Source organism: Mirounga angustirostris, unplaced genomic scaffold, assembly GCF_029215605.1.
Source record: "Mirounga angustirostris isolate CCGP_5_RB_7025 unplaced genomic scaffold, mMirAng1.0.hap1 SCAF_116, whole genome shotgun sequence".
NCBI classification, from domain to species: Eukaryota; Metazoa; Chordata; class Mammalia; order Carnivora; family Phocidae; genus Mirounga; species Mirounga angustirostris.
Window position 1 is genome coordinate 91,111 of NW_026991824.1, and position 25,775 is coordinate 116,885.

At 39.5% G+C, this 25,775-nt stretch overlaps 1 protein-coding gene across 1 annotated transcript; it reads right to left on the minus strand.

Annotated features, from left to right (window-relative positions):
* Positions 1-527: 527 nt before the first annotated feature.
* On the minus strand, positions 528-25,459 carry LOC135363360 (rho GTPase-activating protein 20-like). Its single transcript, XM_064583903.1, has 10 exons — positions 25,416-25,459; positions 24,228-24,395; positions 17,652-17,801; positions 15,142-15,183; positions 14,420-14,504; positions 9,981-10,058; positions 7,474-7,540; positions 4,411-4,599; positions 912-1,121; positions 528-574 (listed from the first exon to the last, which is right to left on the minus strand). Exons 1-10 carry the CDS (start codon positions 25,457-25,459, stop codon positions 528-530), a joined length of 1,080 nt encoding a protein of 359 aa, XP_064439973.1.
* Positions 25,460-25,775: the final 316 nt, after the last annotated feature.

A 25,775-nucleotide genomic window follows, 5' to 3' on the forward strand; every position in this document is an offset into this window, starting at 1 on the left:
CTATTTCCTTCCCTCTTTTAAAGTCAGGCTCAGAAACTCTCTCCTCCTTCTCTGATTACCCTCCCTTCTCATGAGTCTTTCATTGTCTTTTGCTGTATCTTCATGTCCTCTCCCTGCTGTGTAGAATCTTAATAAGGGCTGGACTCAGGGAATAAAATGGATCTGAAGTCTATTATGCTACTTATCTATTGTGTGAGCTGGGGCACATACATACTGTACTGAGGCTTTTCCGATTCGTTTAAGAAGTGTGGAGGATGATAATCCTAGCTACCCCCTAAATTTGCTGTGATGCAAGGACCTGGGGTAGTAGCTAGCAGGTAACATGCTAGCTAAGATGATTCATTTCTTCATAGCTAGCAGAACGTTCCCTACATCCCGGACAGTGCTTGCAGAGACACCGAATACTCAGTGAACGTCCACACTGACAATTCACTAGAGCAGTTTGAGATAACACAGGCCAAACTCTGTGGCTTACATTTGACATATTCTGTTAGGATTAATAGTTTCCTATTTGCCAGAGGATGAGTCTATGCTCGTGTCAGATGTTTACAGTTGTTAGACTGAGTAGACTCCGCTGAAGGAGTCTTGAGACTCACATGAGTTCAGGAAGACAATGAGGGGAGAGTGTGAAGATGAGGTGGACTCTCAGAGACTCACACACAGAGTCCATTTTGACTGATCTGAACAAGCCTCCGCATGTCTTTGTGGAAACAAGACCCAAGTGGAATGGACAAGAATGTCTTTTCCTGTTGTATTTGCCTCATGACTCTGCTGGACCTAAGTCAGATTCTGTTCCTTGAAATAACAGTAACAGAGCTTCTCAGCCAAAGCCAGGGGCTGTCTAATCACTTCTCCATTTGGGAATAGATTTGGATGAGGACACGTGGCCTCTCAGAGTTTCCCCTCCTCAGAAGGGCTATAGAAGACCAAAAGGAGATGACCTACCAGGATTGGGAAGGGCAAGTTGTCTTTATTACACACATCCATGAGGGAAACTCCAAAGAGCTGTCCTGGCTTTGAAGAAGGTGGGGTTGTGCACTGGCTGTCCTGGCTAGTGCTGGAGCCCAGACAACAGGCCCAGTCTCTGAAAAAACCGCTTTTAACTGTCTTCTGCCTGTAATCTAAGGAAGAAGTGAGATTAGTAGTAGTAGTTGTTGTTTTATTTGCTTAACCTTCTTTTTTTTTTTTTCTAAAGATTTTATTTATTTTTTGATAGAGAGCCAGTGAGAGATGGAACACAAGCAGGGGGAGCGGGAGAGGGAAAAGTAGGCTTCCCACCCAGCATGGAGCCTAATGCAGGGCTCAATCCCAGGACACGGGGATCATGACTTGAGCCCAAGGCAGACGCTTAACAACTGAGCCACCCAGGCACCCCGCTTAACCTTATTTTCACCATTCCCATTCTACGGTACATTCACTGCAATGGCTAGAAGAGGGAAACTGAGGCATTTTTTGTGTAGAATTCTCCATGTTTTGAAATTGGCCAATAGCATTCTTATGGTGTTAACAGTTGTTCCCCAGATCCTGCAAACTGATGGTTAAACCTAGAGACTTGATCAGACTTAGTGTCAATGCTTTCAATCCCATCTACTGCCCGTTGTGCTTTATCATGAGGCACTTAACTTGTTGTTTGTTTCCTATTGGTAAGTATGATTAGTGGATTCATCCAGTGTCAGATCTGATTTTAAAAGCTCAAAAGATCTGGTATTCAAATCAAGCTGAGTTTGTTAATCATCTGCTTTCACAGTGAGTCTCCTTCCAGTCTTAAGTTTCCTCTTTGGCTTTCTGAGTGCTCAACTTTTTTTTTTTTTTTTTTTTAAGATTTTATTTATTTATTTGGCAGAGAGAGACAACGAGAGAGGGAACACAAGCAGGGGGGGATTGGGAGAGGGAGAAGCAGACTCCCACTGAGCAGGGAGCCCGATGCAGGGCTAGATCCCAGGACCCTGGGATCATGACCTGAGCTGAAGGCAGACGCTTAACGACTGAGCCACCCAGGTGCCCCTGAGTGCTCATCTTTCTATGATCAAAAGGATCTGCCTTTCATGACATGATCCGCCTGACCCCACTTCTCAGGCAGCCTCTGGTGTCTCTGCTCTGGGCCATCCCCAAGGATGACTTCCTGCAGTCAGGGTTCTTGGGAAATAGTCATTACATGCTGGCTATGTGGTAAGATTCCAGGTGACTGTGTTTTCTTGTGATACCCCACCAAGCTACCCAGAGATGACTTTTTTTTTTTGTAAATTATGTTTGATATTTATGGAAAAGAGTCTGATCCACAATGAATTGCACCCAATTCCTCACACATACTCAAACATACATGTATATACACCATACCAGTACAAGGCTTGAAAGAAAACATACAAAAAGAAAAACAATGAGAGATTATGAATGCCTGATTTATCCCCAATTTCCAGAGATGATTTTGAATTACCCAACATTCCCTATCAAAGGAATGCAGAAGAAGAGCTTTACAAAGAAAAGGTGATCTGCAGTGAAAAGCTGAGTTGAAAGTTTCTACTGCTCAGCTATGAATGTTTTCCTTATAAGATACCTTAACATTTGCTTCCAAAATCTGCTTAAATAACTGAATTCTTTAAAAGTCCACAGAGGAGCCAAGCTGTAGAAGGATAAACAAATGAGCAACATTTCACCAAACACCCATAAACACCTGTCCACTGGGCTTTTCTGGGATGTAGTGAGTGCATCACCGTATCCACTCACGTGGGTGGCAACACTCATGGCACTTGACCAGAGAGACCAGGATCTAAGAACCAGAAGCATCCTGGTTCTGCCACCTAGTTAGATTACTCAAAAATTCTTAAGCTTTGGTTTGCTTAACTTTAACATAAATGCTGCTGCCTACAACTCGTTGAACTAAATGTAATGTACTACTCAGCACAAGGCATGGCTCGTGGCAGCCTTGATAAAAGTAATTTCCTTGCTCAGAAGGCCTCAGGCAGTCTAGACATCAGTCTCTTCCCCCTCCAAAGCAGACATCACTCCCATTCTCTATTTGATTTTGCAACCTCTAGAAGGTAGGCAATCATGAAGGATGGCTACCACTTTACTTAACTAAGGCTCTTTCTTCCTGCCCTGAAATTGATACCGCTACCATTTTAAAAGGAGAGAAGAAAGAAAGCAAACACATTCTTAAATCCAGGAGGAGATTCCTGTACATCAAAATGTATGCATTTGCTGAAGATACGTGTTAATATGTAAGTTGAGTTGTTGTATGCAACCTGGGTTCCCTACTCTTCCCCTAGTTTTATTATTTCTAAAACTACCCAAATATATTCCATTCTTCAGCTTTAATAAGAAGAATGCTCTTAAGAAGAATGTTGTATCCCTTGGTACAAAGCTATATATCTAGCTACTCTATGAGTATACAGAAAATAAGTACACATTGAGTCCTATACTTTCTCCAAGGTATTTTCAGGCTTAGCTGGATGTTTCATAATGTACATTATTTGCTGTTAGAGGTCATGTTGCCTCTATTACTAATAAAAATATATGCTATAGCCATGAAAAATATAGGAATGATTAAACAAGCTAACTTTATGGAAACCTATTCTTTCTTAAACAGTCCTGGCAAGATTTGGGTTAATGTTTCCTAATGCTTGCATTAGGTTATGAATATTAAAAAATAAAATTTTTGAAACTTTGTGCTTATAGAATAACAATCATAACAATAAAATACTTTCTATTTTGGCCCAATACTTCTCAGATGAATAACACATTTTCATCAGAGAAAAAAATATCAATGGGAGAATACTGGAATGGTAGGGAAAAAAATAGCAAGAAGGAAGATGAAAAAGCCCTGACCATAAACATTCAGTCTAGCTCCAGCCTTGACCTGTGTCTGAAGCAGACATGGAAAGTGGGGGCAGAATTGAGACTTGAATTCTAACTGTAAGCCCAAGGCCACTTCAGCCTAAGCCCAGAATAAATCCAATTCAGTTCCATAACTCTTTACTCCACTGGAGTTCTTCCATTCCAGGTGCGTCTAAGCCATGCAGTCATTTGATTCCATCCTGTGATGGCCTGAGATACTAGATAAAACCCTGGAATAGGGAAGACCTGTTTCCAGGCCACAAACAGCTTGTGCTCTAAGAAGACACACAGATGTGTACTCACATAATTATATGTAGAAAGTGTTCTGGGGATACAGAGAAAGGAGCTAACAGTCTACCTAGGAGAATTAAAACAAGCACACAACCTTCCTCGAAGTGAGTTGGGTCCTAAGACCTTTGGGTTTCTCTAAGCTCGATTCTGTGCAGTTTTGGGGTTCTTGCCTCTACTGTTCCTCCCCACCCCCCACAGAGAGAGTGAGCTCTGTGTCCTCAATTTGTGGGCAAGAGTGGAGACATGAGCCAAGAGGAGACACCTGAAGAAAGGGAAGGGGCTCACCTCTCCCTTGCTCATTCTGCGCCGGGTGCCTGGGCTTCAGGATGAACCGGCCTTGCATCTCTGCGAACCCCTGCTCCAGAAGGAGGGACTCCTGGAGGGTGGAAGGAGAGATGGAGTCCTCTGGTGTCTGCGGCAGCAGTGTGGTAGATGGAAGATGGCTCATTTTAATTCCATAGGGATGTTTATGTCCTATATGGAAAAAATATAGATTCAGGCTGATGGTGATGGCTCTGATCAAATCCCCCTTCCCATGAGTGTATGCATCACACTGGTATATGCTGCTATTCTCCTGGGGCTTCTGGCACTCACTCTGTGCCTCCTGAGTGAGCATCATATTCGCTCTTGTTGGAGACACCCTGCAGAAAGCAGGTGCCCAAGGAAAAGATTTTAAAAAGAGAAAAAAAATGTAAAGCATGTTACTTTACTTGGAATACAAAGATTCATCAGTGCATTGCACAATGCTGACTTTTGCTGTGTTTCCATCTGAGAATATTTAAGGCCTTCTAGTTTCTGCCTTGACACTAACGAGATCTGCACATCTTAGGCAAATTACTTGACCCCTCTGAGCCTTACATGCATCCTTTGAAATGCTTGCCCTCACACAAACTTATAAGGATCAGAGTAAATATATTAATATGCATTGGTGGGTAATATTTTTTAAATAATTGAACATATATATTAAGAATTGCTATTCTCTCTCACATAATGTCAGTTGAGCAGATTTTTTTTTCATTTCCTTTTGTCAATTTCTAGAGGCAGAGCTACTCAAGGGCAGTGGGATGGGTTGCCTTTATGCTTTATACTTCCCTCCCACTGCTGCCCTTCCTCCAAGGGGAGTCCTGCCAGGTGATGATCAGAGGGAAGGCTGAACAGTGTTGGGAACCCAGAAGCAAAGTGCAAAACGATGTTTACAGAGTGGAAAACTGCACCCAGAGTCAGTGAGAGTTGCCTGCCAAGTGATTTGTTTTGTTCTTGTATGCTTTAAATTGTTTCCTCTCTATAGAATTCTCAAAGACCCTGTGCTATAGGATATGGATCTCATTTTTTAAGAACAGAATGGAAGTTCTCTTTCTGTCATTTCTGATTTATTATTGAATGTAACTTGGGGAGCTTTTGCTGTTCCTTCTCATCTGTCATAGATGCAGTGTCAGTGATGTGTTCACAAGAATCACAGTGACTTCCCTCTTTTAAGGAAAAAGAAGCTTCTACGACAGCAATACAACCAAATCACAAAGATAACCAGGAGATAATCCGCAATTGAGAATTGAGAGCATTGGTAAAAAATGCATTTTGAATGCTGCCAATGGATCATCATGAATGACAGGCTCTCCGGATTCCTTAGAGCTGCCTTGGTGTGTGAAGCTGCTCAAAGTCTAAAAAGTTATCTGTACCTCTGAAACAAATAATGCAATATATGTTAAGAAAAAAAAAAAAAAAGAAGAAGAAGAAGAAGGTAGCGGGAGGGGAAGAATGAAGCGGGGAAAATCGGAGGGGTAGACGAACCATGAGAGACGATAGACTGAAAAACAAACTGAGGGTTCTAGAGGGGAGGGGGGTGGGAGGATGGGTTAGCCTGGTGGTGGGTATTGAGGAGGGCACATTCTGCATGGAGCACTGGGTGTTGTGCACAAACAATGAATCATGGAACACTTCATCTAAAACTAATGATGTAATGTATGGGGATTAACATAAGAATAAAAAAAATTAATTCATAAAAAAAAGTTATCATCTATATTGTTTTACCTAAATTAATGCACTTTATTAAAATAAATATATTTAAGTATTTGACTTTTTCCTTTTTGTGGTTGGCCGACTTTTACAGAGATGTCAATATTAATATGAAACATGAAATGGTGGGGGGGATTTTTTTCCTCAGCTATGCCCTTAGTGACTCTCTGTATTCTAAGACTGGGAATATACATTTCGTAGAAAGAAATTGGTTATTTAGATTTCCAGATCACTTGAAAATATTCTTTAGATAACTTGAAAAAGAGTAATAGCCTCACAGGATTATTTTCTTTTTAAGATTTTATTTATTTATTTGTCAGAGAGAGAGAGAGAGAGAGCACAAGTAGGGGGAGCGGCAGGTCAAGGGAGAAGCAGCTCCCCACTGAGCAAGGAGCCCAGGACCCTGGGATCATGACCTGAGCAAAAGGCAGACACTTAACTGAGCCACCCAGGCATCCCGCCTCACAGGATTACTAAAAAGATTTTGAAAAAGGTATGTAAGAAGGAATGCTCTAAGATTTCTAGCAGAAATCATTGTCACCATTACCATACATTACTATACTTCAAGGTCTGCTACAGATCCTCTCTTTTTTCTCTGTTTTTTTAATCCTTCTATTTCTGGTAAGCACTGAACAATTTTGCTAATCCAAAGATTTTTTTTTTAGAGAACTTGTGCTAATAACTATTTTAGGAGAGGTGTAATCTGTTTATCAATAACCTTAAGAACAGTGATGGAAAAAGCCTGAGAAACAGCAAAGTGCAGGTAGTTTAGTCAGTGAAGACTTGAGGAGTTTAAATGTGATTATCTCATTTTCTTTATGATGCTGAGAAAACTTCTGGGCACAGAGCAGGTGTTAAATACATACCTATACCTGGATTCAGAGACATGATTGGATTTTAGCGGATTCTCACAAAATAGAGGCTATTTAGTTGTTAGGAACTGGAATTCAAGACTGGAATATGAAAAATAAATGTATGGGAAAAAGAAATTCCACTTCTTTGCTTTCATACCTAAGTGAGTAAATAAGTAAGTAAACAATAAACAAAAAAAATTTTAAGACAGCTCTGTTTGTCAGGTAAAATGAAGTAGAAACGAAAAATTTACATTTCTCTCCCTAACTAGACCTTAAGCTGATGAATGAAGAGATGTCCTCAGTGCCTGGGAAAAAGTAAGCACCTGGTAATTAATTCTTTAATAAACGTGAGAGTGAATATTGCATGTGATTTTCACTTTTAAGGGTATTTAAGCTGAAGACAGAACAACCATTACTTTGAGATGTAGAGTTACAATTTTGAACCTAATCAATCCCATCTTAGATTTTCCCTGACACTTACCAGTGAGTGGGTGTGGGGACGCTTCCTTGCCAGCACTCACCCACAGCTGGTAGTCTTTCTCAGAGCCCTTGGAAACAAAAAGAACTATGCATCATAACAAATCTTTCACAGTACTTGAAGAACACATTTCCTTTGCATTTCTCTGTTTCCAGAAAGAAAGAATTGGGGCCAGTATAAATGCCATTTGGTCCATGGAGGTAGCTACAGTACTTGTTAACTTGTTCCCTCATAGCCTCCAGTGGACCGTCCCAGGTTCTTGTCATTTTTTTTTCTTTTTTTTTTTTTTAAGATTTTATTTATTTATTTGAGAGAGAGAGAGCACATGAGAGGGGGGAGGGTCAGAGGGAGCAGCAGACCCCCCGCCGAGCAAGGAGCCCGATATGGGACTCGATCCCGGGACTCCAGGATCATGACCCGAGCCGAAGGCAGTCGCTTAACCAACTGAGCCACCCAGGCGCCCCGGTTCTTGTCATTTTTGATAAAGGCCAGGAAACCACAGTACAATCAGCCCCTCACGGTGTGGGTGGCCCATGGCCTAAGAAATCACAGTTGTGCCCCTTCGCTAAGGAGGAAACTTCTAATCTCAGAGTCCTGCCTTCTGCTGTCTCTAGATTCCTTGGATAATGCTGGCTTTTGTTGCCAAATGTCCCTGCCCTGACATGCATATTGTCCAGAGAGCCATATACCCTGCTATGACTATTCCTGAGCAAAGTAACTTGAAAGGCATCAATAGCTCAGCAGCCCTGGGCAAAAGGAGACAAACGCCCAAGAGGCCTTGAGGAGATAGTGGACTGAAGTCAGCCACTGGCTTTGGTGCAGGCAAGCCCCACTTCAGGGAGAGAAAGAACAAGGACTCTAACCTAGACAACATATCAGATGCAGAAAACAATTACTCCCAGCAGAATTACCGCCCAGTAAACCTGGAAGTCCTACTTGAAACAAACACATCTAAATTATAAAGATCGCTGAACTATTTTAGAGAGTCTTCCAGGAGACTAAAGCAAAAAATGTTTGACATGGAGTTGTTGGTGATAGGTACTATGCTTGCCCTGGACTCCTGATTAAAAATCATGGTCTTGCCCTTATGAAGAAAGGTCATAGGTATGGACACAGACACACACACAGACACACGCAGACACACAGACACACACACATAGCTAAATCTGCTCAAAATTGTATTGCAAATAACTCGTGAGAGCTAGTAAGGTAGGGTAGGGTTTGGAAATGCTATGCTGGAATCCCTTAAATCAGGTATACATAAAGCCAAATAACCCCAATTCTTCATTAAAACAGAAATTCTTTGTGTGGTGAGATTGATCACTTTATGCAAAGGAAAATCACAAACATGAAATAAAATGAGCTTCATCATTAATCAATCTCCTCAACTTCATCCCTAAAACCACTCACTCTCTTTCTAAGACTTAATTCCTATTTAGGGTATATATATCATACAGGTTAGAAATCAATGTAGATATGTGCTTTACTCAGTACATATAAATTCAATTTTATTTCAGATATATTATTAAATTTTGTTTGTACAGAAATCATTGATTTCTTATGCTAAATTCCAGTTGCTCTGAATTTTTAAGGGGCTTTATTATACCATTGGGTCAGACAGAATTTAAGTAAGAATCTTGTAATTATGTCATGTCATAATAGCAAGACATTTTTGCATTTATAGAGGATTTTATATAAGAAGCTGTGCTTTACAAGTGCTCCCTTCAGTTCTGTCCATCTGACTATCACTCTCCCTCTCTTTTCCCTTAGAAAACCTCATCCTCAAATATGTCCATGTCTTTCATCAAAAAAAAAAAAGAAAAAAATCCAGCAACTCACACCAGCACCATCAAAACATAAAGGAACAGGCCGTTAAAACCAAAACAAGATGAAAGTGATATGTACGCAACTGCCCCCAGATCATGGTCTTATTCAGAACTTGTCCTCTTTACCAGTTCATAAGGGGTGTGAGCCGCCTCATCCCAAGGAACTGCATCAAGAGGAGGTAGCTTCTAGCCATGTGGTCTTTATGTCAAAATGTACAACAAAACATATAATTTAGGATTCATCTAACTGGGATTGAGTCCTTGGGTGATGACCAGGGTAAACAGGGATGGAGTGGAATCAGGAATGAAGACACAGACAGAAGAGTCCAATAGAGGAGGAAATATTTAGAAACTTAGAAATATTTTATTGTCTGTGTATAAAATATATACAATAAACTGCATGTTGTTATTAGCACTCTAAAATTATAGCCCAATTTTATGCTATGATTTTGAATTCGCAGAAAATTTAAAATGGGAAGACAAGAAGAGCACCCATGTATAGGCTAATAATATAGCTTTGCTGCCTTCAATTTCTAAATCTGGGGGACAAAATATGACTATGATATGTATAATAATCAGCTGTCTTATAACGGGAGGTACACAACACACACACACACACACACACACAAATCTCAAAAGTAAAAGATTGTTTTTAAATTAAAAATAGTTTGCAAGGGAACTTACAGTTATTCCTAGCATTGGTAGTGACATGTTGATAATGTCATTCACTGTGTCTGAATTTGTTACTGTTACAGTTACAGACTGTAAAAAAGAAATAAGAAAAATTCCTATAAATTTTTAAAAATTTAAAGCAGGTGACCAAATAATTATTGTCAAATTATTATCCATACTCTAAAGGCAAAGCTTGTTTTCAGTTAATGACAAAGTAAAGCATATGTAGAGCACACACCCTTGATTACAATATTTTCATTTCTTTACATAACATGAAGCTAGTAGGAAACATTTCAGTGAAACATATATTTCCCTTCAAGGATTTGTGGCTTACAAAATATAGCAGCTTAAGCAAGAAAGAGAAAAACAGAATTCCACGAGGGGACATGAACTGACCCTCAGTTCCATAAGGCTATTCCCAAAATAGAGAGGGGAGATAGTTTAAAAAGGAGGAGCTAGATACTTTTCTCTCTTCGCAATTACATACTCAGTTTCAGCAAAATCAGAATAAGAACCGTCTGTGACAGACATTTAAAAAAAAAAAAAAACTACTATTTAGTCAGTACTTTCTTTGTGTCATCATGGTTACTAAGATTTCCATTGTTGAAATCTGTTGAGACAAATAAAACCAATGAGTCTAGGAAATGAGACTGAAAATTTTAGAAGTTTATATTCCATTCGCAACTCTGACAGTGAGTAGTTACTTATAATATCTCTCTATCACACCTTATATTGAGAAACTGCTCCATACAACAAGGAAAACAGTTATTGAAAATTATCTGAAAGGGATGGATAGGAATCTGAGATGATATCGATAAAACTACCCGAATTCCAAAAGACATTTTAAAATAGGACAATATGTAACCAACCACGCATACACTTTTTATAACATTAGGCAATGAGGCCTGTGTTCTTTGAGAAACAGTGCATGAAGAAGACAAGCAACAGAAGTGGACACTCACAGTCCTTAAAAATATTAAAAACAAAGTTAAAAGAAACTTGTTCTTTCATTGTATTTTTCTTCTTATGAATTGAAATACAATTGCTTGATATGACAGATGGCCCAAAAGTTGTTTGATAATCGAACTTTTATAAACAAAAGTGTTCATTGATTTCAAACTACTTGAGCTTTAAGGATTATAAAAAAAAGTGTTCAGAACCTAGCAGTAGGACTCAGAGCACCCAAACTCAAGGATATCCTATGTTAAATTGTCTAGGAGGGGCTTCCTATGTTAAATTGTCTAGAGGATTCAAGACTGGGTCTTAGCTTGAAATTTAGTTAGAAGTAATGGCTCTGCTATTTTTTTTAAGATGTCTGAAAGCCTTTCAGTACAACTTAAAAACTTTCCCACAAATTTTTTTTTTTTTTTAAGATTTTTGTTTATTTATTTGTCAGAGAGAGAGCACAAGCAGGGGGAGCCACAGGCAGAGAAGGCAGAGGGAGAAGCAGGCTCCCCTCTGAGCAGGGAACCTGATGCAAGACTCCATCCCCCAGGACCCTGGGATCATAACCTGAGTCGAAGGCAGATGCATAACTGACTGAGCCACCCAGGCATCCCTCCCATGAAATCTTTTTAAAGAAAAAAAAATCTCTTTTGAAATACTAATAATCACTTTTTAATTTATCTGGTCTGCAAGATAATGGTTTTCATGGTATAAGGAACATACTATGTTCAAAATAATAATTCCAGAGATGTATGTATATTTTCCTGCATGTTGTAGGTTCTCCAAAACAGATAAATTCCAGTAGATAGAGCTCTCTGTAAACAAATGACTTCAGAAAAATAAGCTGCTTTTTGAAATAATTTAAAAGGAAAAGAAATGTTACTTTTTTTTATATGAGTCAAAGTGTTACTTAATATATGAAGAACAAGGAATATGTGATCAATTCTCAAGAGCTGAAGCCAACCCTGAGATGATCTAGATGTTCAGACTGTTAGCCAAAAACAGCTATTACAATAATGCTCAATGATACAAATGAAAATATGCTCACAATAAACGAAAGAGGCATCTTAGCATAGAAACTAAAAATATTTAAAAACAGAAATTTTTTATCTGAAAAATATCTTAAAGAAAAAATTTACTGACTAGGCTACATTGCATAATGGAGATGACAAAAAGAAGTCAGTGATTTGAAAATAGATAATAGAAATTATCCTGTCTGAAGAAGAAAAGGGGAAAAAAAGATTGAAAAAATTAAGAGTCTGAGGGATCTATGAACAATATGAAAGGGTCTAATATACATATAACTGGACTCTCAGGAGGAGAGGAGAGAGAAAATGGGGAAGAAAATATTTGAGGTAATCATGATTAAAATTTCCCAAATTTGGTGAAATTAAATTTATAAATTCAAGAAGTTCAGAATATGCCAAATAGGACAGATTCAAAGAAAACCATGCTTTGATACTTCATAGCCACACTGCTAAAAACCAAAAATAAAGAGAAACTCTTGAAAGCAGCTAGAGAAAAATGACAAATCACCTACAGGGGATTAATGTTTGATTGATCACAGACTACTCATCAGAAAGCACAAAGACAAAAAGACAGTGGAACATCTTTAAAGAGCTGAAAGGAAAAAGTTTGCGAACAAAATTCTACATCCCTCAAAATATCCTTCAAGAGTGAGTGTGAAATAAAGCCATATTCAGATAAGAGAAATTAAGAAAATCTGTTTGCACCAGGTCTGCACAAGAAATGCTAAGGATCATCTCTCTAGGATGAAATGAAAACAGTGTTAGAGGGAAACTTGGATGTTCAGGAACAAGTGAAGAACATTAGAAATGCTTATTTTGTGTAAATTATACATAAATAAAGTTGATTTTTAAAGATTTCAAGGTAATTTTCCATGGAAAATTCTGAGTGTAACCCACTGCCACAGCTGAAATCAAAGCAGGCAGAGACAAGAGTGTGCTCTGCTGCTAGAGAACCCTCTGGCCTTATCTCCTTCATGCAATGCATCTACCTGGTGCTTAGAAACCAATCAAAATATTTGCATGGCTTTTGCTTTGGCCAGGAATAACTACCACTTTTTCCACCTTCAAATACTATTTTGTGTGATCTACAGCTACTGTAAAGTATAACAGGAAAAAAAAAATGTCACTTAAAGATACCCAAAGTATCTTGTTCATCATTGCAAATGTCTTGGCTACTGCACTACAATTTCGGAAATCAAATTTTATACCAAGAATGGGCAACTGGTTTGATTTTTTCCCCCCAACAGCCAAAAGAAAATGAGATAGAAATATGCTGATCCCGGGGCGCCTGGGTGGCTCAGTTGGTTAAGCGACTGCCTTCGGCTCAGGTCATGATCCTGGAGTCCCGGGATCGAGTCCCGCATCAGGCTCCCTGCTCGGCAGGGAGTCTGCTTCTCCCTCTGACCCTCCTCCCTCTCATGCTCTCTGTCTCTCATTCTCTCTCTCTCAAAGAAAGAAAGAAAGAAAGAAAGAAAGAAAGAAAGAAAGAAAGAAAGAAAGAAAGAAAGAAAGAAATATGCTGATCCCTTAAAAGTGTCATCCCTCTGAGCTCAATTCAACCCTGATATTCCTTGGATCAAAAGACCTTTCAAAACCCCTCTGCAGTTGATATAGCTACTAAGTGAAATACCTGACCCTTGAGTAGATCCTGTACTGGAAAGGAGACATTATTGAGGTCAACTGACAAAATGGGAACATGGAAGGCAGAGTAAAGTATTACACCGATGTTAAATTTACTAAAGGTGTTAACTGTGTGATGGTGATATAAGAGGATATCTTTATTCTTGGGAAATACCTAGGTTTAAGGATAAAGGGCCATGGCATTTGTATGACCCTCAAAAATAAGTATAACATACACATAATAGGGACAGAGAAAGAAAATAAATGATAAAGCAAGTGGAGTAAAATGTTACTAATAGCTGAATCTAGGTAAAGGGTGCATGGGGTGTTTTTTGTTTTATTTTTATACCTACAACTTTTCTGTGAGTTTACAGTTATACCAAATAAAGCGTCAATGGGGGGAGGGTGGAGAACTGTGGAAACAATCCAAACCATTCTGTACATAAGTAGTAACCATTGGGAAAAAATGTTTACTTCTAGTAGGAAATACCTGCATGTGAAAATCACCTTATTACAAGCCAGTGATGTTGCTATTAGAAAGAGCCAGGGAAATATTATGGATATTTAACATGCAATATTCTTTCCATGCTTAAGTACTGTGGCATGGATTCCTCTCGCTTCATATTACCTAGGATGCACTCTTTATGTATACAAAGACACATGTAGACAGGAAAATACATTTTCCCACATGGTACTTTTCTAAATACTCTCTCTCTTCTTATCTCTTGCTCTCTCCTTCCTACCTCCCCATCTCTCCCTCCCTCCCTCCCGCTCTCTATCTCCATCTCCATCTCCATCTCTTTCATTCTATCTGAATCAGGAACATGGAATTTAATTTTTGGTCTTAAAAACACTTACACTGGCACAGTTCTTGATGTCCTCAGTGAAGATTCTGAGAGGAATGCTTTTGGGCTGGTCCTTCTCTTTGGCCAGATTGATATACCTAATCAAATTCAATAATAACCCCAAATAGAGTAGGATGAATTAGCTATTAGCTTACTTTCAAATTGATCTATGTGGCTAAAATTTTCAACATACTCTGTTATTTTTAAATGCATGTAAATAAACTCAGCAACATCAAATTATGGGTTGGAAGAAAACATGCAAAACTATTTCAGGAAAATAAGACATGACTCAGAAAACAACAGGTTGCTCTCGTCATGTAAGATGTGAGTAGCAGATCCAGTCATCAAAGCTTTCCTGCCTAGACTGGAGGGCCCAGCACCTTCAAGGGTAGGAATGAGAAGGTGCTTTGAGCATCACTCAGGAGAGTAAATTGCACTTAAGAAAATTTAATATGTATCTTTTGAGAATAATGTTAGCTCCAATCATTAGGTCTGAGAGAAGGGGAAGATGAGAGTGATAACCAGAATTTCATCAAAAATAAGCAATATGTGCATGTAAATAAGAGCAGATTATTTGCAGTAGCAGCCAGGGTACATCTAAATAAGAAATTATTTGAGGATAGTCTAACAATTTCTACTAAGTAGGGGAAGCATAGTGTGTGGGGGCACTGCTTTGAAGAGATTTATTCTTTTCTCATGGGTTAAAGATGTATAATATGTATAGTGACAAGATACCTTTGAAGGAAAGAATGCCATTTTTCCTTTTGTTCCGAAGAACTGCAATTTAAAAAAAATGGGAAGAAAAAATTAAGATACATACAATACTTATACTAGCAAAATAAGATCACCATTCCAGAAAAAAATAGCAGCAGCCAGTTGTTAAGGATGTGGATGCATGTGTTAATATCATACTGTCCTCATAGTTGCGCTTTGGAGGGACCCCACTCTTTTATGAGCGTATTAAAGCAATGGGAAGTAGATCCTAAAGTGGGAGAAAAGTTGGTTTTGAATCTGAACACTTAATTGTAACTATGTGATGCAAGCTATGTGATCAGGGGCACTTTGCTTAACTGCGCTGATCTTCAGTTTCCAGAACTGGAAAAGGGTTAATTATACCCCGAGTGTTCCTGCAGCTGCAAGTGCTATTCAGATATAAAGAACATTATTATTCAAATTAAATCATACTTAAGGAATTTGGCATTTGGATGGAACTATCTTGGCCCAGAAACAAGAATATCTTTTTAGGAAGAAACACCTGTAATATTTTTATTTCTTTATACACATAGCAGATTGGAATGTGTTAAATTAGTTTCTAGAAAACATTCTTCGTTACTGTGATCCTCTGAGCAAGATCGATCCAGCTAGTGCTAAACTACTAAAGGTTAGTCTTTTCTCAACTAAAGTTTTCACAGCATTTAGTACCCAAAGTTGCGAATGTTTTAAGCCTCATGCATACATGGCCTTACCACTTACTAGCGTTTTTTTACCGTGGTAAACTACACAAAATAAAATTGACCATTAGTGACCTTTAGTACATTCACAGTTTTGTGCAACTACCGTGACTGTTTAGTTCTGGAACATTTTTTCACCCAAAAGCAAACCTGTGTCCACGAAGCAGTCACTCTTCCTTCCTTCCTGTTTCTAGCTCCTGTACCATATTTTGTGTATTTGTTGATAAACACGTGGGTTGTTTCTACTTTTGTTTGTTTGTTTGTTTTTTGGCTATTGTCGACAATGCTGCTATGAACGTTTGTGTATCAATTTTTGTGTGGACCTACGTTTCTCTTGGGTATCTATCTGGGGGTGGCATTGCTGGGTCGTATAGTAATTCTGTTTGACTTACTGAGGAACCATCAAACTGTCCACAGTGGCTGCCACATTTTATACTCCTCCCAGCAACACTGCTCCCCAACCCCTCCATCGCTGTTTCAGGATTTGTCCCATCTGGAAAATGGAACGCCCACTTAGCGTCCCAGCCTGCCTATGCGCATGGACACAGCTTCTAGTTAGCCATGCTGATCTGCAGAACAGTAATAACCACAAATAGCAAAAGCACTAGGTGCCAGGAATTGTTATAAATGCCTTCTATATGTTTACACAGCTTTTTAACTAATATAACATGTATAAGCCTGGCTTCCACATTGTCCTCCTTGTTAGGGAAAAAAAGTCTCTTGGAAACTCCCCTGTCAAAGACTTTATACATTCCCAATTGAAACTGTTTCCTTCCATTTGCATCATGGAGAAGACAGGAAGCAAGAGGAACTGAGAATCTTTACAGAAATGCGTCGTGGAAGAGAAGACATGCGGAGAGCATATAAATACATATTTCTTCCCAATAAGCTTTGACAATTTCTCCTTAAGTCAACGCTGCATTATAGGGCTTAATAAATTAACAACTTGTAAACATTTTCGTTGTCTTCCCTTTGTGATGACGTGGGACATTTTGGTGGAGTGGGGTGAGGAGAAGAAAGAAGGGTGTTAAGTGCATGTGATGAACACTCATTGTGCAACACAAGAATGAGACTTGGGGTGTGGTTGTTTCAAACAGCAGATGTAAGTGTTGCACCACCCCTGTAAACTCAGGAGTGTCTGCTCAGGATGTCCGGGGTAGAGAGTCACATTCCCCATCCTCGTGTCAGCCTAAGAATGTGTCTTGCACAACTAACCTCTACTCAATGCAATCATACTTTTGTTTTAGATGGTCACCTCTCTAGAGACACCAACTAAGATAATCAGTACACAGCAATTCAGGCAACCTCATATTCAATGACATGATTAATTTATTTGTATAATTCCATACTATTTTTAAAGGAATGACCTTGGGAGTATAAGAGCAATTTTTCAAATTTAATTGGACTCTTTAATAGTACTTGCTCAAGAAAAATATGCCAGTGATTTAGAAACACACATACCCCCTGGGAATTAGGGGGCAGGATATTGGAGAGGGGTTCTAGAACCTCACTCTCTTGATTCTCCTTCCATACGCCTAAAACACCCAATTCCTCAAGTGGCTCCTAGAGCCCATGGGAAAAACCACTGATCAAAACCAAAAGAAATTACTCCAATAGTTCCCACTCTATGTTATCTACTTGCTCCCATTTGTACCTACCTTTTGGGGGGAAGTACAAGGCAAATGAGTGTCATTATGGGAAGTCAAAAAGGGAGTCACTGGCTTGACATATAATCAGATTAAAATGTTTTTCTTTTTATCCCATGTAAATACAAGACCAAACGGTCGGTCTTACCCGAAGGTGGCCACAAAGGTCACCGTGGGCCAGCCCAGGATAAAGGACCTCCCAGCACAGATGTTGGCATCCTCCACTCTGTCCATACAGTTGGCAGTCCACATGGTGTTCAGTGGTATTTTCTTTTTTATCTTAAGTTTTTTCTTATACCTAGAAAGATACCCAAACAAGACCTCTGTTAGTTTGTTTCATAAATGTTATGGGAACAGCTGTGCTCATCAGAGACCAGTTCTCACTGCTCCAGGGCACAGCATGCCTCCCTTGTCTCTATTACCCTCTGTGCCCAGCACAGCAAATGGTGACATGACCTTTACAAAGTGTGTGTTGAGCGAAGTCTGGCCCTAGGAAGGCCCTGAAAACACTTCCTCAAATGGCAGCAAGTGGCCATTTTTCTGAATGTTGAGTGTTGAGTAAAGACTATATATTCCAGAGCTTTTTAAGAAAACCATTAATTCATTTATTATTGTTAGAATTTTCTTATTATATATAGTTTTATGGTTATTATTATAGTTAATTATTCATTTATGACTTGCTTACTTCAAAAAGTATTTGAGGGGCTGAACAAAGCTACCTGATACACGATTTATAAAAATAGTCATACAATTTTTTGCTTAAGAGACACAAACCAGGGGGCGCGCCTGAGTGGCTCAGTCGGTTAAGCATCCAACTCTTGGTTTCGGCTCAGGTGGTGATCTCAGGGTCTTGAGATCGAGTCCCCATGTAAGGCTCCCCTCTCAGTGGGGAGTCTGCTTCCCCTCTCCCTTTGCCCCTCCCCCCGCTCACGCTCATTCTCTCTAAAATAAATAAATACATAAATAAATCTTCAAAAAAAAGAGAGAGAGAGAGACAAACCAAGAACAAAAAATAAACTTGGATCAGAAAGATTTTTTTTGGGGGGGGGGATCAGAAAGATTTAAAAGTTATTTTCAACCTTAATTTTAAAAAAATACTTTCTAGCCTTTAAAGCATAGGTTATTTTCAATTTCCCTTCTTAAAATTTTATCCATATCATTTTCCCTTAGATTCTGGCTAAAACTGAAAAACTGTTAGCCTACAGATTGAGCCCAATTTAAAAATCATCAATCCATCCATCAATCAATCCCAGATCAGCGGTCAGGAGGTCTTATATGTGAGTGATGGATACTTCCCATTTCTCTGAGGAGTCAGGTGATCAACTTTGTCAGTGGTGAAATTGCTTTTTGACAATTTCTGCCTAATCTTCTTTGATCTCTAACATGAAAACCACCATATTGATTGATTTGGTTAATTCACAACTTTAACTCTCAGGTGGGCTTGGGATTTAAATAGTTATAAGCCCTCTGAGGGATGCTTAGGGAACTTGGACACACCACTCTGGAACTCCTTACTATTCAGAAACACATGTGGAAACACTAAACTAAAATGAGATCAAAGACACCTCATGTGCAAAAATCCCTGTGACTCCAGTGATTCATGGAACAATTAAAGCTAAGACTCTCCAATGGGTTTTATGAAATAAAAATAATTTTGCTGGACGCACACTTGAAGGATAATCTAGATTCAAAGTTTATGACACAATGAATAAAGTCATCGGGTAAAATCATTATCGGATATCAGATGTCTGATTATCAGATAAAATCATTTTTCTAGATAGTAACTCCAAAGGCATTGTCAAGGTAAAAATATATGGCTAATGGGAAAGATAGACATATATCTGTTGGTTTTTAAGATTTTTTCTTTTTTTTTCTAATGTAGGTATCTGTGTGTATACAGACACCCAAGGTACTGTGTGGGAACTTCCAAATACATTGACCTGGAAAAAGGCATTTCAGTAATTCTCTCCTTAGTTCAAGAAAGCACCAAGATTATCTACTCCAAACCAAGGAGTTATCCCAAAGCCCAGAGCATGGTTTCGACTGTCCTATCACATTTGGAGCACTTATCATATGCCAAGCACTGTTCTAAATATTTTATAAATACAAATATAAAAAATGTAATCCTCAAACAACTACACTAGGTGGTCTTTATTAGCTCCATTTTACAAATAAGGAAACTCACAGAAAGGTCAACTAAATTGCCAAAGGCAAGAGAGTTTGAACCCAGACAGCCTAACTCATGAGCCCATGTTTGTAACCACTTGGCCTCTGTGGGTGCTGACCTATCGTTCCATGAACTACCCTTCTCATGTTTCCTACCCTCACTCAGCCTCACTTCGGTCCCCAGAGCCATCAGGCTTTCTCATTGGATTATCTGGGGAGTGAGAGGATAAATCTCAAGACATTATATTAACAAAGCTGGTTACTAGCTTGGAAATATTTAAAGTTTATTACAACAAAGCTTCATACTTCAGTGGATTCTTCTAGGGTCTTACTGCATTTCTTCACTCTCAATCACTGACCCAACTGGATTATCTCAGTAGAAATTAGAAAGTATTAATCTAATGTAAACTGACTTGAGGAGAAGAAAGAGGAGGAGAAAGAACTGTGGTTTTTATTTCTAAAAATAGTCCTTTATTATATTTGTATTAACATGATGGATATCACTCTTGCTTTCTGCTACCTCAACCTTTATACCAGAAGGGAAGCCCCAGTGCACTGTGGAAATTTACAGGATTCTAGGGGGATTTCCCCTGTTCTAAGAGAGGGGTATCCTTTTACAGATGTTGGGAGTGGGGGTCATGTTATATTCTGTAAGTAATTCTTTGTAATTTCACGGATAATGAGTTAATAGTCATCTTCATCTTTTGACCTAATTTAAATTCACTTTTTGTTTCATTTTATATTCTTTAATAACTACATATGAGGAATGTGATGTCTAAAGAACTAAGTTCAGTCCCTTCCTTTTTGTAAATTCTTCATGGGCCTCTACTAGTATTAATATCTTAATATTTATCAAGCAGATACTGTTCTTAAAAATAAAGTAATGATTTTCTTTGAAAAATAACTTATTTAGTATTCTAATGAATATCAAAAGTAATAAGGAAGGTTCCATCTGACCTCAATTCTTGAGAAATTTCTGAAGGTGTATGAAAAGAATCCCCAAACAATTTTCACTATTATTAACATCTTGTACGACTAGAGAAATATAATTTCTTTGTGAAGAAACAAACATTTAAATTCCTTTTATTATTACACACAAACTAAAATTCACTAATTTTGACAGAATACAGAGGTAGCAATTAGTCAACTACTTACCCAATTTGTGTTAATTTCTATAGCGTCAACCTAAAGATGAGAGTTTCCAGCTGAAGCCTGCAGGTGAGCTGAGGTAAAATAGAACCTGGGTCACCCCAACCCCTTCTTATGGCTAATTGGAAAACGTAGGCCCTAAATTCAGATGATTAATTTGAACAGATTGATTCAGGGCATAACACAATCCTCCAAGAACAAGGATGACAGGGATGAAACAAGGTTGTTAATGCAGGAGCTATTTCTTTTTAGTTGTTTCCTTCTAGAAAAAAAAAAAATGTAAACTTGTCCAATATTCACAGTGATCATAAATATACCCAAATGTTTACTATGGGAATGTTCTCATGGTCGTTTTCTAAAAACTGTGGCAAAAACTTGTACGCGGCCACAGCATGAAGTGCTGCTCGTGACTGCTAGGGACAGAATTGTGTCCCCTCCCCCACTGCTCCCCACAGTCTTACCGTGAAGCCCTCTCTGCCAATATGACCATGTTTGAAGAGAGAGCTTTTAAGCGGTAACTAAGTGTAAATGGGGCCATCAGGGTAAGGGCTTAATCCAGTAGGATTGGTGCCCTTGTAAGAAGAGGGAGAGAGAGCTCTGTGTGTGTGTGTGTACATGCAGGCGCTGAGGAAACCCCACAGGGCATAGGCGAGAGGGCAGCCATCTGCAAGCAGAAAGACAGCTCTCGCGGGAACCTGACCCTGATGGTGTCCCGAACTTGGACTTCCAAAAATCTGTGTTCTCTCTCTGTCAAGGGCCTTGGTTTTAGAAGCCAAATTCAAGTGCCTGAGATCACTTACATTTTCTAATATTCCAAATGGATGTAAAAAGTATATAAGATAATCTTTCAGGAGCTGAGTCTCTTAAAGAGAACATTATTAAATACATTGATGTAGATTTTGTCACATCATAAAAACCCTTGCGTAGACACAAAGACCTATCTCAAAAGCAATATGTGAAGAGGAAAAATGTTGCACTTCTTTTGTAATAGTGAACCAATCAAAATAAAAAATTCAGCTCTTAAAAGGATGCAGTTCTCTCATGGGGAAAGAACACTGCCTTTATATAAAATCTTTTCAGCAGAACACCGTAGGTTCTGTAAAACCTGCTGAGAGGTAAGCAGTATCCAGGACAATAAATGGCTCTAGTAAGAAAAGAAAGGTCTTCTCCTCTCCCTAAGTGCTATAATAATTACAAAGATGAAAACAAAGTGAAGGACAACCTGTTCCCCTTATAAATCGAATGTGAGTGGTCTGCAAGGTCCCAAGGAGCAGGAAAGGAGTTTGCTGTTTGTTAGCGTGTCTCGGGCTGAGCATGCAAGAGTAGGTGTGGCATGGTGTGGCAGGAAGAGTGTGGCCTTGGGATGAAGGCAGGCCTGGCTTGGAGTCTCTCCCACCATTTCCCTGTGGATGACAGGTCCATTCCTGAGACTTCCTCCATCCCCACTTTCATTTCTGCAGTCGGTGGATGGTAACAATACTGGCCTTGGAGGGCTGTGGGGAAATTACACGAGGAATCTGTAATGCTCCTCGTGTGGTCCCCAGCATGCATCCCACACATTTTAGTCTCCTGTACTCACCTTGGTTAAATAAAGAGAATGGTAACTAGTCTGCTTTTTTAAAAATAATGATGTGGCCCTCTATCAGGAGGAGCAGAGTGCATCATACGGACCTCATGCCAGGACCTGGACAGTCTTTTTCTCTCTGTCCTCCTCATGACATCACCACCTCCAAAGCTACATCTGTAGGCAATATCACTCATCTCAAATATATTTTACTATTTCTGTCTTTGCCTCTGATTTTTATTTATTTATTTATTTTTTTTTGGACAGCTACACTACCTTCATTTCTCAGTTCACTAAGCATTCTGACCTATTTCTTACCAGATACCAAGCAGATTGGAGTTGTTTACTCAACATAAAGGAAAGGTTGATTTCAATAATGAGAGAGAATCTAGGTGTTCATGGAATGTTGTATGAAATTCAGAAAAATAGAAATAATAGAAACAGCAGCACCACACGTAGAATAAAAGCCTGTACTTTGAAAGAAACGGACCTAATTTCAAATGTAGACTCTACTCATCACTAATATGGTGACCTGGGCAAAACCTTCAGACCTCTGATTTTCAGAGGTCTTCTCTAAAATAAAAATAATCCCATCTCACAGGGTAGTTGTAAGGTTGGAGAAGATTGCATACATGAAGTTCTTAGCATAACACCTGTCATGTAGTAAGCCCCTGATAAATTATCATTAATGTCACTCAGATTGAGTACAGCATTTTGCCAAATTAGTACTTGCATGTCTTACTAATGGCATGGCATAACTGGGAGCTGGTGAGGGCAGCAAAATAAAGGGGGCGTAGTTTTTTTTCTGGTGACTAAAAAGCTTCTTGATATTTGGTTTGTTGGAATAGTCTTTGTCTTTCATGATGTTTTGTGAATAATGAAAACAGAGACAGAGCAAGTAAACAGCTGACCTCCCATCCACCTGCTTTTGGACATTTATTGAGCAATCATCAGGTTCCAGGCTGGCTATCAGTTACCTTTGTGTTCAGGGTTGAGAGGAAAGTGCACGCAGTTAGTTCTGTCTCCAGCATATATTCCCAACCTGTCTGCTGCCTCCTTCCTTTTTACTGCACTCCTATCCTGGAGCCCTTGAGAGCAGGCATCAGGACTACTGCCTCCCCTAACCAGTCTCCCTGCTCCCACTCTTGCTCAACCATCCATCCATTACCTACCAACAGTCAGAAAAATTTGCGAGAGCTATAAATCAGATTCAGTCAGTCCTAGTTAAAAAGGCTTTGGCAAAATATTTCCACTTTTCACCATGGCCTGTGAAGACCGTGTGTGACTGGACCCCGAGCGCAGTTTCACATCTGATCGCATGCCCCATGCTTTCGGCTCCCATCAAATCAGCCTTCCTGAGCCCCTCCCCCCAGGGGTCAGGTTGCACCCACGTAGCCTGCCGGTCCCTCAGCCTAGAAGGTTCAGGCACCTTGTCTAGGACTGTGGCTGCTTCTCATCCCATAGATCTAGTTTCAGTGCTGCCACCTAGGAGAGGCCCTCCTGGACTACCCCTCTCTCATACGTTCCATCATCTCCACACGGCCCCCTGTCTACTTTCTATCAGAAGCACTAATCACAATCTATAATTACCCCTCTTATTTTTGTCATTTGTAAGTTCCAGGCAAGAGACACACTGCTTGTCACATTCTCTATTGTATTCTCTGCAGGCGGGGGGGGAGGGGGGCATGGCACAAAACAAGACCTCCATAAGTACTTGTTGAATGAATGAAGGATCCAAACATGGGCAAAAACAAAAGAAAAAAAATGTCATGTCTTCTTATGGTAAGGGTTAATGGAAATGTAACTTTGTGATCATCACAAGGGCACGTTGCTTAGTATACATACTTGGTATCGGACACCAGCAAGAAATCGCTGAATAAGAAGAGGTGCCGCTTCTGCCTCCTCCAGCCTCTCTTGAGCTCGACGGGGCCATGGATAAGCAGGGTATCGGCGGCACCCTCAGATGATGTAGTGCTTTTGCTGCAGGCATCCACCTCAACAGAAGAGCTCTTCCTGCAACCCACCAAACACCACGGAGCAGCTAGTTACTAGTCAAATATACAATAGAGTTTTATGCTAAATGTCAAGGTTCGCATAACACTAAAATTTAGTCTCAACCCCGAAAGCAGAGCTCCAGAGCTCACATTCAGGGATCGCTGAGTTATAGAAAGCTATTGAAAGAGATGAGGTCGGACGTCTGGGTGGCTCAGTCGGTTAAGCGTCTGCCTTCAGCTCAGGTCATGATCCCAGGGTCCTGGGATCGAGTCCCACGTCGGGCTCCCTGCTCAGTGGGGAGCCTGCTTCTCCCTCTGCCTCTACCCCTCCACCCTGTTTGAGCTCTCTCTCTCTCTCTCTCACATGCTCTCTTTCTCAAATAAATAAACAAAATATTTTAAAAAAGGAGAGAGAGATGAGGTCACTTGGTGAATTGATGCAGATGGAGAACAGTTTCAAGGACAAAGCCCTTGGGCATGCCAACACTTAGACGTGGGGTGGAGAAAGCAGCAAAGCTAATCATGAGCTTTTAGGAAGGGGAGGATCAAGAGGTAGAGTGTATTACAAGAAGGCAAACAAACAACAACAACAAACAGGACAATTGGTGGCCTAATATAAAACAAAATGATATGGTGTGTGTGTGAAGAATTAATTACAATTTGCTTTCATGTTAAGATAAAAATGAAGACAACTGAAGATTCTGGAAATTTACTTATCTAAATCTATCTAAATCTTATCTAAATCAATATTCAAACTTGGGGGAAAAATTCTCAAAGATCGGCAAAAATACTGGAAACATCAAAAAGTTTCTAAACACAAGAGTTTAGCTATTACTTGGCTGAGCTCTGACTGAGCTCTGATAGGACTTTCTGGTCATCATAGGTAAAACAGCTAAATTGAACAGAATGCAAAAGTTCTTTCATAAATAGGACAGATATTTTCATAGACCTGGGAAAATTCTCTCTCGTGGAGCCAAGAAAGTGTCTCCTCCGAGAATGTAAACCCTGCTCTCTTCAGCTCAGCAGCACTGAATCTTACGAACCTGAGTAGCCTTTCACGAAGCTGGTGCTGAAGTTACTCATTAGTGTACACGTATTAGAAGAAACAAGAGAGAACAACACTTCCTGTTATTGTCAGTCTGTTTTGAGGCTCAAAAATAGTATATCAAAAGACTACCTTCTGCAGTGAAGCCTTGAATGACCACCTATAAGTTCTGCATACTTTCTGAATGATGTGAACATCCTTTTGTCTTCAGTTCTCAGGACTGAAAATCAAGTGAGTCTACAGCACTAGGCAGAGTACTGTAAAATGCTTGAAGCCTGAGGATTCCATAGTAACCTGAGATCACTACCATTATGATGTCACGGATCTAAGGCTCATGTCGTAACTGCCAAACTG